The sequence below is a fragment of the Periophthalmus magnuspinnatus genome, chromosome 24, assembly GCF_009829125.3.
Source record: "Periophthalmus magnuspinnatus isolate fPerMag1 chromosome 24, fPerMag1.2.pri, whole genome shotgun sequence".
Lineage (NCBI taxonomy): Eukaryota > Metazoa > Chordata > Actinopteri > Gobiiformes > Gobiidae > Periophthalmus > Periophthalmus magnuspinnatus.
Window position 1 is genome coordinate 216,044 of NC_047149.1, and position 14,978 is coordinate 231,021.

At 46.0% G+C, this 14,978-nt stretch overlaps 2 protein-coding genes across 2 annotated transcripts in view; one reads left to right on the plus strand and one right to left on the minus strand.

Moving 5' to 3' along the window:
- smpdl3a (sphingomyelin phosphodiesterase acid like 3A) overlaps positions 1-14,978 on the plus strand; it is a 70,830-nt gene that overhangs the window by 50,579 nt on the left and 5,273 nt on the right. The window lies entirely within an intron of this gene.
- LOC117393144 (centrosomal protein of 170 kDa protein B-like) overlaps positions 1-14,978 on the minus strand; it is a 48,137-nt gene that overhangs the window by 13,943 nt on the left and 19,216 nt on the right. The window contains exons 16-18 of the mRNA XM_055232373.1: positions 11,611-11,753; positions 7,475-7,823; positions 6,741-6,872 (exon numbers count right to left, since the gene is read on the minus strand). Coding sequence (XP_055088348.1) covers positions 6,741-6,872; positions 7,475-7,823; positions 11,611-11,753 — 624 coding nt within the window. The remainder of the gene's footprint in view (positions 1-6,740; positions 6,873-7,474; positions 7,824-11,610; positions 11,754-14,978) is intronic.

Genomic DNA, 14,978 nt, shown 5'->3' on the forward strand with positions numbered 1-14,978 from the left:
GTGGATCTGGAGAAGGCATTCGACCGTGTCCATCGCGGTGTCCTTTGGGGGGTGCTCTGGGAGTATGGGGTCCGGGGCTCTTTGCTAAGGGCTGTCCGATCCCTGTATGACCGGAGCAGGAGCTGTGTTCGCATTGCCGGCAGTAAGTCAGACCTGTTCCCGGTGCATGTTGGACTCCGCCAGGGCTGCCCTTTGTCACCGATTCTGTTCATTATATTTATGGACAGAATTTCTAGGCGCAGCCAGGGGCCGGAGGGGGTCTGGTTTGGGAACCACAGGATTTCATCTCTGCTGTTTGCAGATGATGTTGTCCTGATGGCTTCTTCGAGCCAGGACCTGCAACAGGCACTGGGGCGGTTTGCAGCCGAGTGTGAAGCGGCTGGGATGAGAATCAGCTCCTCCAAATCCGAGGCCATGGTTCTCGACCGGAAAAAGGTGGTTTGCTCTCTCCGGGTGGGTGGTGAGTCTCTGCCCCAAGTGAAGGAGAAGGAGGAAGAAGTATCTCGGGGTCTTGTTCACGAGTGAGGGAAGGATGGAGCGGGAGATTGACAGGCGGATTGGTGCAGCGTCTGCAGTGATGTGGTCACTGTATCGGTCCGTTGTGGTGAAGAAGGAGCTGAGCCCAAAGGCGAAGCTCTCGATTTACCGGTCAATCTACGTTCCTACCCTCACCTATGGTCATGAGCTCTGGGTAATGACCGAAAGGACAAGGTCGCGGATACAAGCGGCTGAAATGGGCTTCCTCCGCAGAGTGGCCGGGTCCCCTTAGGGATAGGGTGACGAGCTCGGTCACACGGGAGGAGCTCGGAGTAGAGCCGCTGCTCCTACACGTTGAGAGGAACCAGTTGAGGTGGCTCGGGCATCTGCTCAGGATGCCTCCTGGACGCCTCCCTAGGGAGGTGTTCTGGGCATGTCCCACCAGGAGGAGGCCCCGGGGAAGACCCAGGACACGCTGGGGGGACTATGTCTCTCGGCTGGCCTGGGAACGCCTTGGGGTCCCACCGGAGGAGCTGGAGGACGTGTCCGGGGTGAGGGAAGTCTGGGAGTCCCTGCTTAGACTGCTGCCCCCGCGACCCGGCCCTGGATAAGCGGAAGAAGATGGATGGATGGATGGATGGAATGATTGAATGTTCAGAACCATTTGACATTTGGAACTGAGCTTTGTCTAAAACAGAATCAGGAGTAACACAGGGACATCACTAAAACCTTTCATTTGTACCTACATTTAAATATATATTTTTTTAAGTCTGATGTAGTGCAACTGGACTGCTGACGTCATTTCCGGGTGAGTGCATTCTGTTTTGCGAGTTGTATATCTAGCATATCTAGCATCTCTCTCCTGAAATTGTTAATCCACGAATCCTTACAGTTTTAAAAGCAGTTTCTAACATCTACACTAGTGCCTGAGTACTTCGCTAAACCACCGAAGTTTCATTCAGCACCTATTGCTCCGCACTTCGTGGATTAAGCCCCTCTATCTCTCGGTTCAGCCGGAACTAGCCTAGCCGACTAGCATCATGGCTAAACCTTCCTCCTCTTCTCTCGCTCTTCCCTGCCCTGGTTGCCATATGTGGAGTGATGACCCTGGCTTATTTGACGATGATAGGGACAGTTGCATTAAGTGTAGTGTAGTGGCAGTCCTGCAGGCCAGGATCTCAGAGTTAGAAACGCGGATCCGCTCATTGGAGGCTCTGACCCCGAGTTACAGTCAGATAGCAGCAGTAGGGACCGCGGACCGCAGTAGCTTTAGCGTAACTAGCGAGACTAGCCCCCCAGCGCAACCGGTGCAGCCGGAATCAGACCAGGACAGGTTTGTGACAGTTAGAAGAAAGCCTAGGACAGGCCAGGGACACAGGGCTGAGAATAGGACTGTAGCAGACCAGGGACACAGGGTTGAGAGTAGAGAGCTCCCCGTCCAGAACAGGTTTGCTCCCCTGAGCTGGACCCGGGACACTTTAGTCATAGGGAGCTCCATAGTCAGGGACGTGGAACTGCCTGCAGCTTCCACGCGGTGTTACCCTGGAGCCAGACTGGGTGACATCGAGGGGAATCTTAGGCTTTTAAAGAAAAGTAAGAATAGGTACCGCCGGATCGTTATACACGCGGGGGGTAACGATACTCGGCGCGGTCAGTCAGAGGTGATTAAGTTAAGTTACAGATAGCTGCAGTCTGTCAATTGGCTAAGTCAATGTCGGAGTCCGTGTACTTCTCTGACCCCCTCCCAACCTATACCAATTGTGAAATGTACAGCAGCTTTTCAGCAGTCAACCAGTGGTTGACCAGTTGGTGCCCACAGAATGGTGTCGTCTTCATAGATACTTGGAGGGCATTTGAGGGGAAGCCTAGGCTTATACGTAGAGACGGCATCCATCCCACGCAGGCTGGCTCCGCCCTGTTAGCTCAGAATATGATTGCTGGTCTAGATTGACCAGGTAAGACTAGCACGCAGAATAGCTCAGGGAAGCACAGTGATAGTGACGTTAGGGAACAGTTTAGACCAGTGAAGCACAGCTTAGTCAGAGGGAACAGCTCCAAACAGACAGAGACTGTATGTGCCCCACGTACAAAAAGCACAAAAAAAACACCTCTAAACTCTGACAAGGAAGCTGTCAGATCTCATAACTTAATAAAAATAAATGTGCCGCAAATAAACAAAATGATAAGTGTGTAAAATGTGGACTGCTAAACATCAGGTCTCTTTCCTCCAAATCTCTTTTAATAAATGAGCTAATTGGTGACCTTAATATTGATCTGTTAGCCCTAACTGAAACATGGCTTCGGGAAAATGACTATGTTAGACTAAATGAATCTACACCATCAAGTCACATGAACTTTCAGAGTGCCCGGAGCACAGGTCGAGGTGGTGGTGTGGCCGTCATCTCTCATTCCAGTCTAATTCTCGGCCCCAAACCCAACTATACTTACCTCTCCTTTGAAAGCCTCGCACTCTCCATTACGTGCCCCAATTGGAAAAACCAAAAAGCTGATATATTTATAATAATTTATCGACCTCCTGGTCCATATGCCGACTTCCTGACAGAGTTTTCTGATTTCATTTCAAGTTTAGTTTTGAATTGGGAAAGGATTGTTATAGTTGGAGATTTCAACATACATGTAGATAACGGCAGTGATTGCCTCAGTAATGCTTTTGGCGCGCTCCTGGATGGGATCGGTTTCACCCAGAGTGTGAATAAGCCGACTCACTGTCACAATCACACTCTAGATCTCGTTCTAATCTACGGTATTGAGATTAATGATCTAATTGTCCTTCCTCAAAACCCTATACTCTCTGACCATTTCTTAATTACCTTTCAATTTATACTAAAAGACTATCCAGTCCCACAGAAAAAAACTATAATGAAAAGAACATTATCAGATAAATTGGTTACAGAGTTTAAAGAAATTATTGAGCCATTACTGAAAGATATGTCATGTGACAATGACAATAATTTTAATCCAATTGTCACTGATCAATTGGTTGACAGAACAATGCTCACCTTAAAATCTGCTCTCGATGTTGTAGCTCCGCTAAAACAGAAAAGCATTAAACCAAGACCTCCGGCTCCATGGTACACGTTACAGCTCAGGACACTCAAACAACATGTAAGACGCACAGAGAAGCTTTGGTGCCGCTCACGCTCTGAGCAGTCTCTGAAGGCATGGAAGCTCTGCCTGCTCACTTATAAGGCCGCTCTGCGGAAAGCCCGAACTAGATACTATTCAAATCTAATAGAAGTAAACAAAAATAACCCCAGATTTTTGTTCAGCACTGTAGCCAGGCTGACAAACTCCCACACTGCTAATGAGTCTCTTATCCCCTCGAACATTAGTTGTGATGACTTTCTTCACTTCTTTGATTGCAAAATTACAACCATTAGAGACAAAATCAACAAAGCTACTCCAAAAATCAGCTCTGAGCAAATCCAGTCTGTAATACCAATATGCCACATGGATCCTCTAATATTAGATAAATTTACTCCTGTTGATGAGGTGGAGATTACCTCAGTCATCATGTCGTCAAAACCATCAACCTGTTTGCTCGACCCTATTCCAATCAGACTCCTCAAAGAAGCCCTCCCCCTAATAATAGATTCCATCCATAACATAATAAATATGTCGTTAGAAAATGGCTACGTTCCTCAGTCCTTTAAGTATGCTGTGATTAAACCCCTTTTGAAAAAACCTAACCTAAATCCTGATGAACTAGTCAACTATAGACCTATCTCCAATCTTCCCTTCCTCTCAAAAATTCTAGAACGAGTGGTGGTGAAACAGCTCTGCTGCCACCTGCAGGACAATAATATATTTGAAAAATTTCAATCTGGATTCAGAGCTCACCACAGCACAGAGACTGCACTGCTTAAAATAACAAATGACTTACTACTAGCAGCTGATAACGGGCTGGCTTCAGTCCTGGTCCTACTGGACCTCAGTGCAGCGTTTGACACCATTGATCACAACATTCTACTACAGAGGTTAGAATGTGACATTGGAATCAGAGGGACCGCCCTCAAATGGTTTAAATCCTATCTATCAGATAGGTACCAGTTTGTTAGTATAAACCAGAGCACCTCTCCCTGTTCTAAAGTAGCCTGTGGTGTTCCACAAGGATCTGTGCTTGGTCCAATCCTATTTACTCTGTATATGTTGCCATTGGGTAACATTATCAGAAAACATGGCATTAATTTTCACTGCTATGCTGATGACACTCAGCTGTACTTATCAATGAAACCAAATCAGACTGATCAAATAGATAAACTCAGTGCCTGTGTGAAGGACATCAAAACCTGGATGACCTTGAATTACCTGCTCTTAAATCCTGAAAAAACAGAGGTCATTGTCGTTGGTCCCAAAGGTCAAAGAGATTCTCTGTCGGACCAGATAATCTCACTCGACAATGTGAGTATAGCTTCTAGCCCTACTGTAAAAAATCTTGGAGTCCTATTTGATCAAAATCTCTCATTCACAGCCCATGTAAACCTAGCTTGTAAAACCGCATACTTTCACCTGCGAAATATAACTAAAATTAGAAATATTTTACCTAAAAACGATGCTGAAAAACTCATCCATGCATTTGTTACTTCCAGACTTGATTACTGTAATTCTCTGCTCGCCGCCTGCCCCAAAAGTACTATAAAGTACTATAAGGAGCCTCCAGTTGGTCCAAAATGCAGCGGCCAGAGTCCTAACAGGAACTAAAAGAAGAGACCACATCAGTCCTGTACTAAAATATCTGCACTGGCTTCCTGTCGAGCTTAGAATCAAATTCAAAGTCCTCCTCCTGACATACAAAGCCCTAAACGGTATGGCCCCATCCTATCTGCAAGATGCTATTGTCCCGTACCAGCCAAACAGAGCACTCCGCTCTCAGAATGCAGGACTATTAGTGGTTCCTAGAGTGTCCAAAAGTACAGTGGGAGGGAGAGCATTCAGTTACCAAGCTCCTGCGCTATGGAATCAACTCCCTGCTGATGTTAAACAGGCCCCCACAGTCTCTGTATTTAAGACCAGGCTTAAAACCTTCCTCTTCAGTATATCTTATGACCAGGTTACTTAGTTTAATGTCACTCCGAACTAACTATGACCAGATTGGCTGGGAGTGACATTAAAACTTGGGATAAGACAGGCTGCAGTAGGAGTAACTAGCTGGGGGAAGTATGGCAACCTGAGCACTATCCTCTGCTTTGTCCTATTTTCTCATCAGCAATGCTATTCACATGTTGTCCCCTGTCCCACTCCCCCTGTGGAGTGTATCTCTTTCAGATGCCCCGATGACAGCTGGACACTCTCCTCCTCCCCGCCTGGCCCTCCTCCTCGCCCGTCTCTCCTCCTCCTCGCCCCCCTCCCTCCTCCTAGCCTGGCCGATTTTTCTTGTTTTGTCTGATTTTTCCTGTTGTTTTGTTTTTGTGTGTAGGCAGCACGGTGGCTGAGTGGCTCATGCCTCACAGCAAGAGGGTTTGGTTCGATCCCCGGATCACCCAGGCCTTTCTGTGTGGAGTTTTTCATGTTTCTCCCCGTGTCTGGATGGGTTTCCTCCGGGTACTCCGGTTTCCCCCATCAACCAAAACATGAACGCCCTTCGAGACAACTGTTGTTGTGATTTTGGGCGTTACAAAAATAAATGAATTGAATTGAATTGAACTCTTTCAGAATGGGGGGACTGAGGGTCCCCCCTCAGGAAATAAGATAAATAAATGAATGTAGCAGTTTAACTGAGAAGCTGTTACGTACATTATTATTAGTAGTACAATTATAGGCAACTTTTTTAAACTTAAAGTGTGATTTCCAAAAGATACTCTTTATTTGTGTCTAAATCCTGTGTCAGTGGTTCCCAGTAGAGCCCCAGACCCCAGCTGCCTCTCTGTGCTCTGCCCCTGCTCTCAGCACACTGGGCACTCTGACTTACAGGAGACCTAGCCTCAGGTATTATGTTGCTTTTAATCCATGGCCATCCAAGTATAGTGAAATAGCTGGCCGTGGTACTACATGCTAATTAATATATGGCTCTTCTATGCTTCTAACTCCTTCTAATTCCAATATGAAGAAGACTTTCAAAAAGTGAATAAAAGCATGGGCTTTGTGGAACATGTTCATGGCTCTGTTTTCAAATCTCACTGTAAATATGTGACTGGAGATTTAACACACAGCTCCATTTAATTTGATATACAGTGATATGATGGGCAGGTGTGTACGTGTGTGCTGTGTAGATGCATGTCACATGTGTGTGGAGCAGGACTGACCGGAGCTGGACTTGGACCCGTTCGACCTGGTTCTAGACCTAGTCCTGGTCTGGCTCTGCTTGGCCCCGCTCCCTTTGTCTCCGACAGATGACTTCCTGTTCAGCTCTGCAATCCGATTGGCCGAGGAGCGTACTGCAAAAACACAGAGACACAAACTATCTGATCACAGGCCACAGCCACCCAGTCCTGTTTAGATCTCCTTCTAGACCCAATGTGGACCCCCTCTGGGGGGCCTTTAGACCAACTGCAGACCCTCTGTAGACACACTTTACACCCCCTGTACAATGTCTGTAGACCCCGTTTAGATTGACTGTACACCCCCATGTAGACTGACTGCAGGCCCACTTTAGACCCCCTTTACACTCTCTGTAAACCAACTGGACCGGCTGTAGGCCCCCTTTAGACACCCTGTAGACTCCCTTTTGAACGACTGTAGACCCTCTTTAGACCCTCTGTAGACCCAGTTTAGACTGACTGTAGACCCCCTTTAGACTCCCTGTAGACAGATTGTAGACCCCCTTTAGATTGACTTCAGACCCTCTTTAGATCCCTTTTAGACCCTGTGTAGACCCACTCTAGACCACCTTTAGACCCTCAGTATACCAACTGTAGACTGACTGTAGACCCCCATTAGACCCCCTTTAGACACTCTGTAGAGCAACTGTAGGCCCCCTGTAGACCAAATGTAAACTCCCTTTAGACCCCCTAAAGACTGGTTGAGATCTGGCTCAGACCTGAGTTTTCGCTGTCGCTGGTCCCGGTGAAAGATCCGGTCCGGTTCCGGGGCAGAGCCAGAATATCAAGGCGTGTGAGCTTCTTGGACTCAGGAGCGGCTCTGGTCTCTGGTCTGGTCTCTGGTCTGGTCTCTGGTCCGGACTCGGGTCTGGACTCGGGTCTGGACTCAGTCTTTGTCTTTGGGGGATCTGGGGTCCTGGGCTTGGTTGGTTCTGGTTCCTCAGAGTCGGATTCGAGCCGGGCCCTGCGCAGCATGGAGGCTCTGGTGGGACGTGGCGCTGACAGACTGTTGGACCGAATCAGGACCTGAGACCGTACCTGAGACTGGGACCCAACATTCTTCTCCACCTGCAGCAAAGAGACTATGGTTAGACCGGGTTTAAACCCGGGCTAGACTAGGATTAGACTGGTTTAGACCAGATTTAAAACAGGTTAAAAATGGGTTTAAACCTGGGTCAGACCAGGTTTAGACCTGATTTAGACCCTGAGGAGCAGTGATATTGTGAGTGACATGTTTTATCATGTTTTGCAGAACCAAAATCTAAATCTATTAACTCTATGTTCCTCCCAGTGGAGTTACGTTTAAATTCCTCTGAGGTCAGTTTGACCCCAATTTGTTAATTATACTTATTTGTATGATCTTGGGCTCTATTTTTAGCCTGACTTCAGACTGATGCAGTGATACCACATTTACCTTACATGTATATATACACTCACCTAAAGGATTATTAGGAACACCTGTTCAATTTCTTCTTAATGCAATTATCTAATCAGCCGATCACAGGGCAGTTGCTTCAATGCATTTAGGGGTGTGGTCCTGGTCAAGACAATCTCCTGAACTCCAAACTGAATGTCAGAATGGGAAAGAAAGGTGATTTAAGCAATTTTGAGCGTGGCATGGTTGTTGGTGCCAGACGGGCCGGTCTGAGTATTTCACAATCTGCTCAGTTACTGGGATTTTCACGCACAACCATTTCTAGGGTTTACAAAGAATGGTGTGAAAAGGGAAAAACATCCAGTACGCCGCAGTCCTGTGGGCGAAAATGCCTTGTTGATGCTAGAGGTCAGAGGAGAATGGGCCAAGTGATTCAAGCTGATAGAAGAGCAACTTTGACTGAAATAACCACTCGTTACAACCGAGGAATGCAGCAAAGCATTTGTGAAGCCACAACACACACAACCTTGAGGCGGATGGGCTACAACAGCAGAAGACCCCACTGGGTACCACTTATCTCCACTACAAATAGGAAAAAGAGGCTACAATTTGCACGAGCTCACCAAAATTGTACAGTTGAAGACTGGAAAAATGTTGCCTGGTCTGATGAGTCTCGATTTCTGTTGAGACATTCAAATGGTAGAGTCAGAATTTGGCGTAAACAGAATGAGAACATGGATCCATCATGCCTTGTGTAATGTGTGGGGGATGTTTTCTTGGCACACTTTAGGTCCCTTAGTGCCAATTGGGCATCGTTTAAATGCCACGGGCTACCTGAACATTGTTTCTGACCATGTCCATCCCTTCATGACCACCATGTTCCCATCCTCTGATGGCTACTTCCAGCAGGACCATGTCATAAAGCTCGAATAATTTCAAATTGGTTTCTTGAACATGACAATGAGTTTACTGTAATACAATGGCCCCCACAGTCACCAGATCTCAACCCGATAGAGCATCTTTGGGATGTGGTGGAACGGGAGCTTCGTGCCCTGGATGTGCATCCCACAAATCTCCATCAACTGCAAGATGCTCCTATCAATATGGGCCAACAATTCTAAAGAATGAATCAGCACCTTGTTGAATCAATGCCACGTAGAATTAAGGCAGTTCTGAAGGCGAAAGGGGGTCAAACACCGTATTAGTATGATGTTCCTAATAATCTTTCAGGTGAGTGTATAGAGCCAATAGGCCTTGATTATGAGGGGGAAAAAGTGCATTTTTGACATTATAAGGCCCTATAACAGTGAAATGGCATGACTGTACTTGGCAAAACATATTTGGTGAATTAGAAGATGGGAGGAGTCTAGGATGTGGGAGGGGCCTAGAAGGTGGGAGGGATCTAGAAGGTGGTGGGAGGAGTCTACATTTTGTGTAGGTTCTGTTTTTGAAAAGAACCGTGCAAACAGCGATGTTGAAGTTCCAATGAGCACAGCCATTTTCCGATTCATTTCAATGGGATTCAGTGAGTCCTGCTTACATTTCTATGTTTGGCCGTTCAGACCAACTTCATTCAAACTCCAGACTCATTTAAATGATTTTGTTTTTACACATTTACCTTACATTTATATATTTAGAGTAAACAGGCCTTGATTATGTGAAAAAGTGCATTTTTGACATTATAAGGCCCTATAACACTGAAATTACATGACTGTACATGACAAAACATATTTGGTGAATTAGAAGATAGGAGGAGTCTAGAAGGTGGGAGGGGTCTAAATTTAGTGCAGGTGATTTTTAATGACTTCCAATGAGCCCAGACATTTCCCATTAATTTCAATGGGATTCAGTGAGTGTTGCCTTTTTTGCCATTTGTCGTAACGGGTGAGTGTGGCGGACCAAAGGATGCAGACTCGGGGAATATTTACAGGATTTATAGTAAGAATAGGACAAGTACAAACAGCGGGTGATCCGGAGGTGAGCAGGTGAGCAGGAACACAGGAAACACAGGGACCGGGGACATGAAGGGACCGCAGGACGACAGGCAGACCAGACGGGCGTAGGACAGAGCGGGCAGGAGACATCCAGGGCCGGAGCACGACAAGAACACAGGGACGACAGGAACGCAGGCAGGAAAGAAGTGACACGACAATGATCCCGCGCTGAGTCTCTTCTCCCAGCTCCTTTTATGCACAGCAGGCATGTTGATTGCACTGATGGGCTGCAGGTGCGTGCAGGAGGAGCCAGGAGCCCAGCCCAGATCTGGCAGGTGAGGGAGGGAAGGAGCACGCAGGGAGGAAAACCAGGAGTGGACACTGCGGATCATGACACCATTTTTTTGCGGAGGTTTTAGGGTTTAAAAAAAAAAAAAAAAAAAAAAAAAAGATAAATAAAAAAAAAAAAAAATCATGTAAATGAGTCTGGAGTTTGAATGAAGTTGGTCTGAATGGCCAAACATAGAAATGTAAGCAGGACTCACTGAATCCCATTGAAATGAATGGGAAATGGCTGGGCTCATTGGAACTTCAACATCGCTGTTTGCACGGTTCTTTTCAAAAACAGAACCTACTCACCTACCCCTCCCACCACCTTCTAGGCCCCTCCCACATCCTAGACTCCTCCCATCTTCTAATTCACCAAATATGTTTTGCCAAGTACAGTCATGCCATTTCAGTGTTATAGGGCCTTATAATGTCAAAAATGCACTTTTTTCCCCTCATAATCAAGGCCTATTGGCTCTATATATATACATGTAAGGTAAATGTGGTATCACTGCATCAGTCTGAAGTCGGGATAAAAATAGAGCCCAAAATTATTTTATGGCTGGTTATAAGAGAAACAATTTTTTCCCCACAAATGTTTCAAATTTTCATTGATAAAAATGTCTGTGTATTCCTCCAGTCATCCGGATCTGATCCGAAGCCAAAAGTAAAATCTGTCAACTGGACAAAACGTTGTAAGAGTGAAGACATTTGGCTGCTCATCCAAGCCGCTTCTTCTCTTCTGGTGAGATTGCTGCTGGACACTGCCTTATATCTGTCTGAAGAAATGTGCTACCCGCACTGAAACTGGAAACAGCTTTTGTTCATAAAATTCATGAAAATGAACAAGTGGCAAAATTTTCACCCATTTGATAAAGAAATGAGTTCTGCTGCGGCAAAGTTGCTTTTGGGGTCATAAATAGCTCCAGGGCAGCACAAGGGTTAAAGCCCCACTGCATAACTTTTCATCCAAAAACAGAAAATCCAGGTGTTTATTCCATTATGGCAGTGTGGAGAACATGTGTTCTGCTCACTGCTGTGAGCTTGCCTCTCCACAGATCTGACTCCACCTGGAGATCGAAAGTTCCACAGTGTGTACTTAAACAGATCTGTTTCTATGGAGAATGGTCCAGAGTGTATGTGCGACTCAAAGTCTGAGAAGTAGGGCGGGACTAGGGGGTAGGTCAAATGCATAATTACTCAAACATGAATGACAAACCGTTTTCTTCTCTGGCCCCGCCTTCTCCGTGTGAGAGCGCTGCTTCTCCGACAAGCGATCCCTCGCTGAGACTGCCCCCAGTCCAGAACCAGAACTAGGTCTAGACCCGGCTCTAGACCTAACTGTGGTCCCATCTTTGTGACCTGGGTAGGAACAGGGGAGAGTCAAGTACAGGACGAAACAAGGACTAACCCAGGACTAACCAGGATTAAGTCAGGACTAAACCAGGACCAAACCATGACTAAACCAGGACTAACACAGGACTAAACCCAGGACTAAATGAGGACTAACCCAGGACTAAACCAGGAATAAACCAGGATGTCCATGACTAAGGGACTAAACCAGGACTAAACCAGGACTAAACCAGGACAAAAAGTCTAAACCACGAAAAACGGACTAAACCAGGACTAAACCAGAACTAACAAGGACTAAACCAGGATTAACCCGGGACTAAACTAGGACCAACCAACACTAAATCAGGACCATGCCAAGACTAAACCAGGTCTAAACCAGTTCTAAACCAGGACTTATGGTCTAAACCAGGACTAAACCATGACTAAAAGTCTGAACCAAGACTAAACCAGGACTAAAGGTCTAAACCAGGATTAAGCCAAGACTAAAGCAAGTGTCCCAAAAGAGTTTAGACCAAAGGTCTAAATAAAGACTAAATCAGATCCAAACCAGGACTAAACAAGGACTAAACCAGGACAAAAGGCCTAAACCAGGACTAATCCAGGTCTAAACCAGGACTAAGCGTGTCTGCCCTGTGTTTTGGTGCTGTCTTTCCCCCTCCCGTCTGTGTCAGAGCCTGGAGCTGGGCAGAGATTCTGGATCCTCCCATACACACCCGCACCCTGCACCTGGTGAGGACAAAGAGACAGAGGACCTGACACTCAGCATCAGATCGTCCTCGTATCCTCCATGGTACTGCTCTGCTTGGCTCAGTCTTTTTTTTGCATTTATGACTCCAATACTCAGTTGGCTATCTTTTGCTCTTTGCCAGATCCTGCTCCCTGAAACTAGGCAGCGCCTCTGCCTCCATCCCAGCTCTCCACAATTGTACAAACATCTCACCCTCCAACCCAGTTCACCTCGACCGGTATGGACTTCCTAGCCTCTGACCCCGCAACCCACGACCCGCTCGAAGACTACGGCATACGTCACTGCTCTAAACTGTCTGCTCCGTCAACCTTCATTTGCATTCCCTTGTCTATAAATAAACTTTTTTTAAACGTTTCACCCAGGTCTGAATCTTTGGTCCCCCTGTCAGTCGTTACGACAAAATCAGGTCTAAATCAGGACTAAACCAAGTCTAAACCAGTTCTAAACCAGGACTTAAGGTCTAAACCTGGACTAAACCATGCTTAGACTAAACCAGGACTAAAAGTCTGAACCAGGATTAAACAAAGGCTAAAGCAGGAATAACCCAGGACTAAACCAGGACTTAACCAGGACTAAACCAGGACTAACCCAGGACTAACCCAGGACTAACCCAGGACTTAACAAGGACTAAAGGTCTAAACCAGGATTAAGCCAAGACTAAAGCAGGGCTAACTCAGGACTAACCCAGGACTAAACCAGGGCTAAACGAGGATTTAATCAAAACTAAACAATGACTTAACCAGGACTAAACCAGGTCTAAACCAGGATCAAAAATCTAAACCAGGGGTGTCAAACTCAAATTCACAGAGGGCCAAAAAAAGCATTCTGGGATTCACTGCATTCATAGTATTAGAGGTGCATGCGCTATAGTGGCGTGGCGGCCACAGGACCAGCTCTAATAAATATATGATATGATCTCGTGTCTCTGAGTCTGACATGTCTGGTCTAACCAAACACTAAATCGGGTCTAAACCAGGTCTGAACCAGGGCTGAACCAGGTCAAAATCAGTTCTAAACAAGGACTGAACCAGGACTAAATCAGGTCAAAACCAAGTCAAAACCAGGACTAAACCAGGTTTAAACCAGGTCTAAATTATACCTAAACCAGGACTAAACCAAAAACAAGACTAAAGGTCTAAACCAGGACTAAGGCAGGACTAACCCAGGACTAACCCAGCACTAAACAAGGACTAAAGGACTAAACAAGGTCTACCGCAGGTCTAAACCAGCTCTAAACCAGCTCTAAACCAGGACTAATCCACTTCTAAACCAGTTCCAAATCAGGACTAAAACTAGGACAAAAGGTCTTAACCAGGACTAAACCAGGACTAAACCAGGACTTAAGCAGGACTAAACCAGGTCTAAATCGGGACTAAAGGACTATAACCAGGACTAAACCAGGTCTGAATCAGGGCACAAGGTCTAAAACAGGGACTAGACTAGGACTAAAGGTCTAAACCAGAACTAAACGTGGTCTAAAGCAGGTCTAAACCAGGACTGAGCCAGGACTAACCCAGGACTAAACCAGGACTAACCAGAACTAAACTAAAGGTCTAAACCAGGGGTAAAGGACTGAACCAGGACTAAATCAAGTCTAAACCAGTTCTAAACAAGAACTAAATATCTAAGGCAGTACTACGAAGACTAAACCAGGAACAAACCGGGACTTAAGTTCTAAACCAGATCTAAACCAGGTCTAACCTGGACTAAACCCGAACTAAAGTTCTAAACCATGACTAGCTCAGATTTAGACCAGGACTGAACCAGGACCAAAAGTCTGAACCAGAATTGAACCAAGGCTAAACCAGGACTAAACCAGGACTAACCCAGGACTGAATCAGGACTGAAACAGAACTAAAGGCCTAAACCAGGATTAAAGGACAACTAAAGCAGGACCAACCCAGTACGAACCAGGACTAACCCAGGACTAACCAAGGATTAATCAGAATTAACCCAGGATTAAGACAGGGCTAAACCAGGACTAAACCAGGGCAACAATGTCTTAAACAGAACTAAGCCAGGACTAATCCAGAACTAAACCAGGACAAAAGCAGGACTAAGCCAGGACTAACCCAGGAGTAACCCAGGACTAAACCAGAACAACCCAGGAGTAAACCAGGTCTAAAGCAGAACTAAACCAGGATTAACCCAGGACTAAACCAGGACTAACCCAAGACCAAAGGACTAAACCAGATCTACCCCGGGTCTAACCACTTCTAAACCAGGATTAAACCAGGACTAATTCAGGACTAAACCAGGACTAAACCAGGACTAAACCAGGACTAAACCAGGACTTAACCAGGACTAAACCAGGTCTAAATCAGGGCAAAAGCTCTAAACCAGGATTAAACCAGGTCTAAACCAATTCTAAACCAGGGCATAAGGTCTAAACTAGACGTAACTCAGGACTAAAGGTCTAAACCAGAACTAAACAAGGTTTAAAGCAGGTCTAAACCAGGACTAAACCAGAACTGAACCAGGACTAA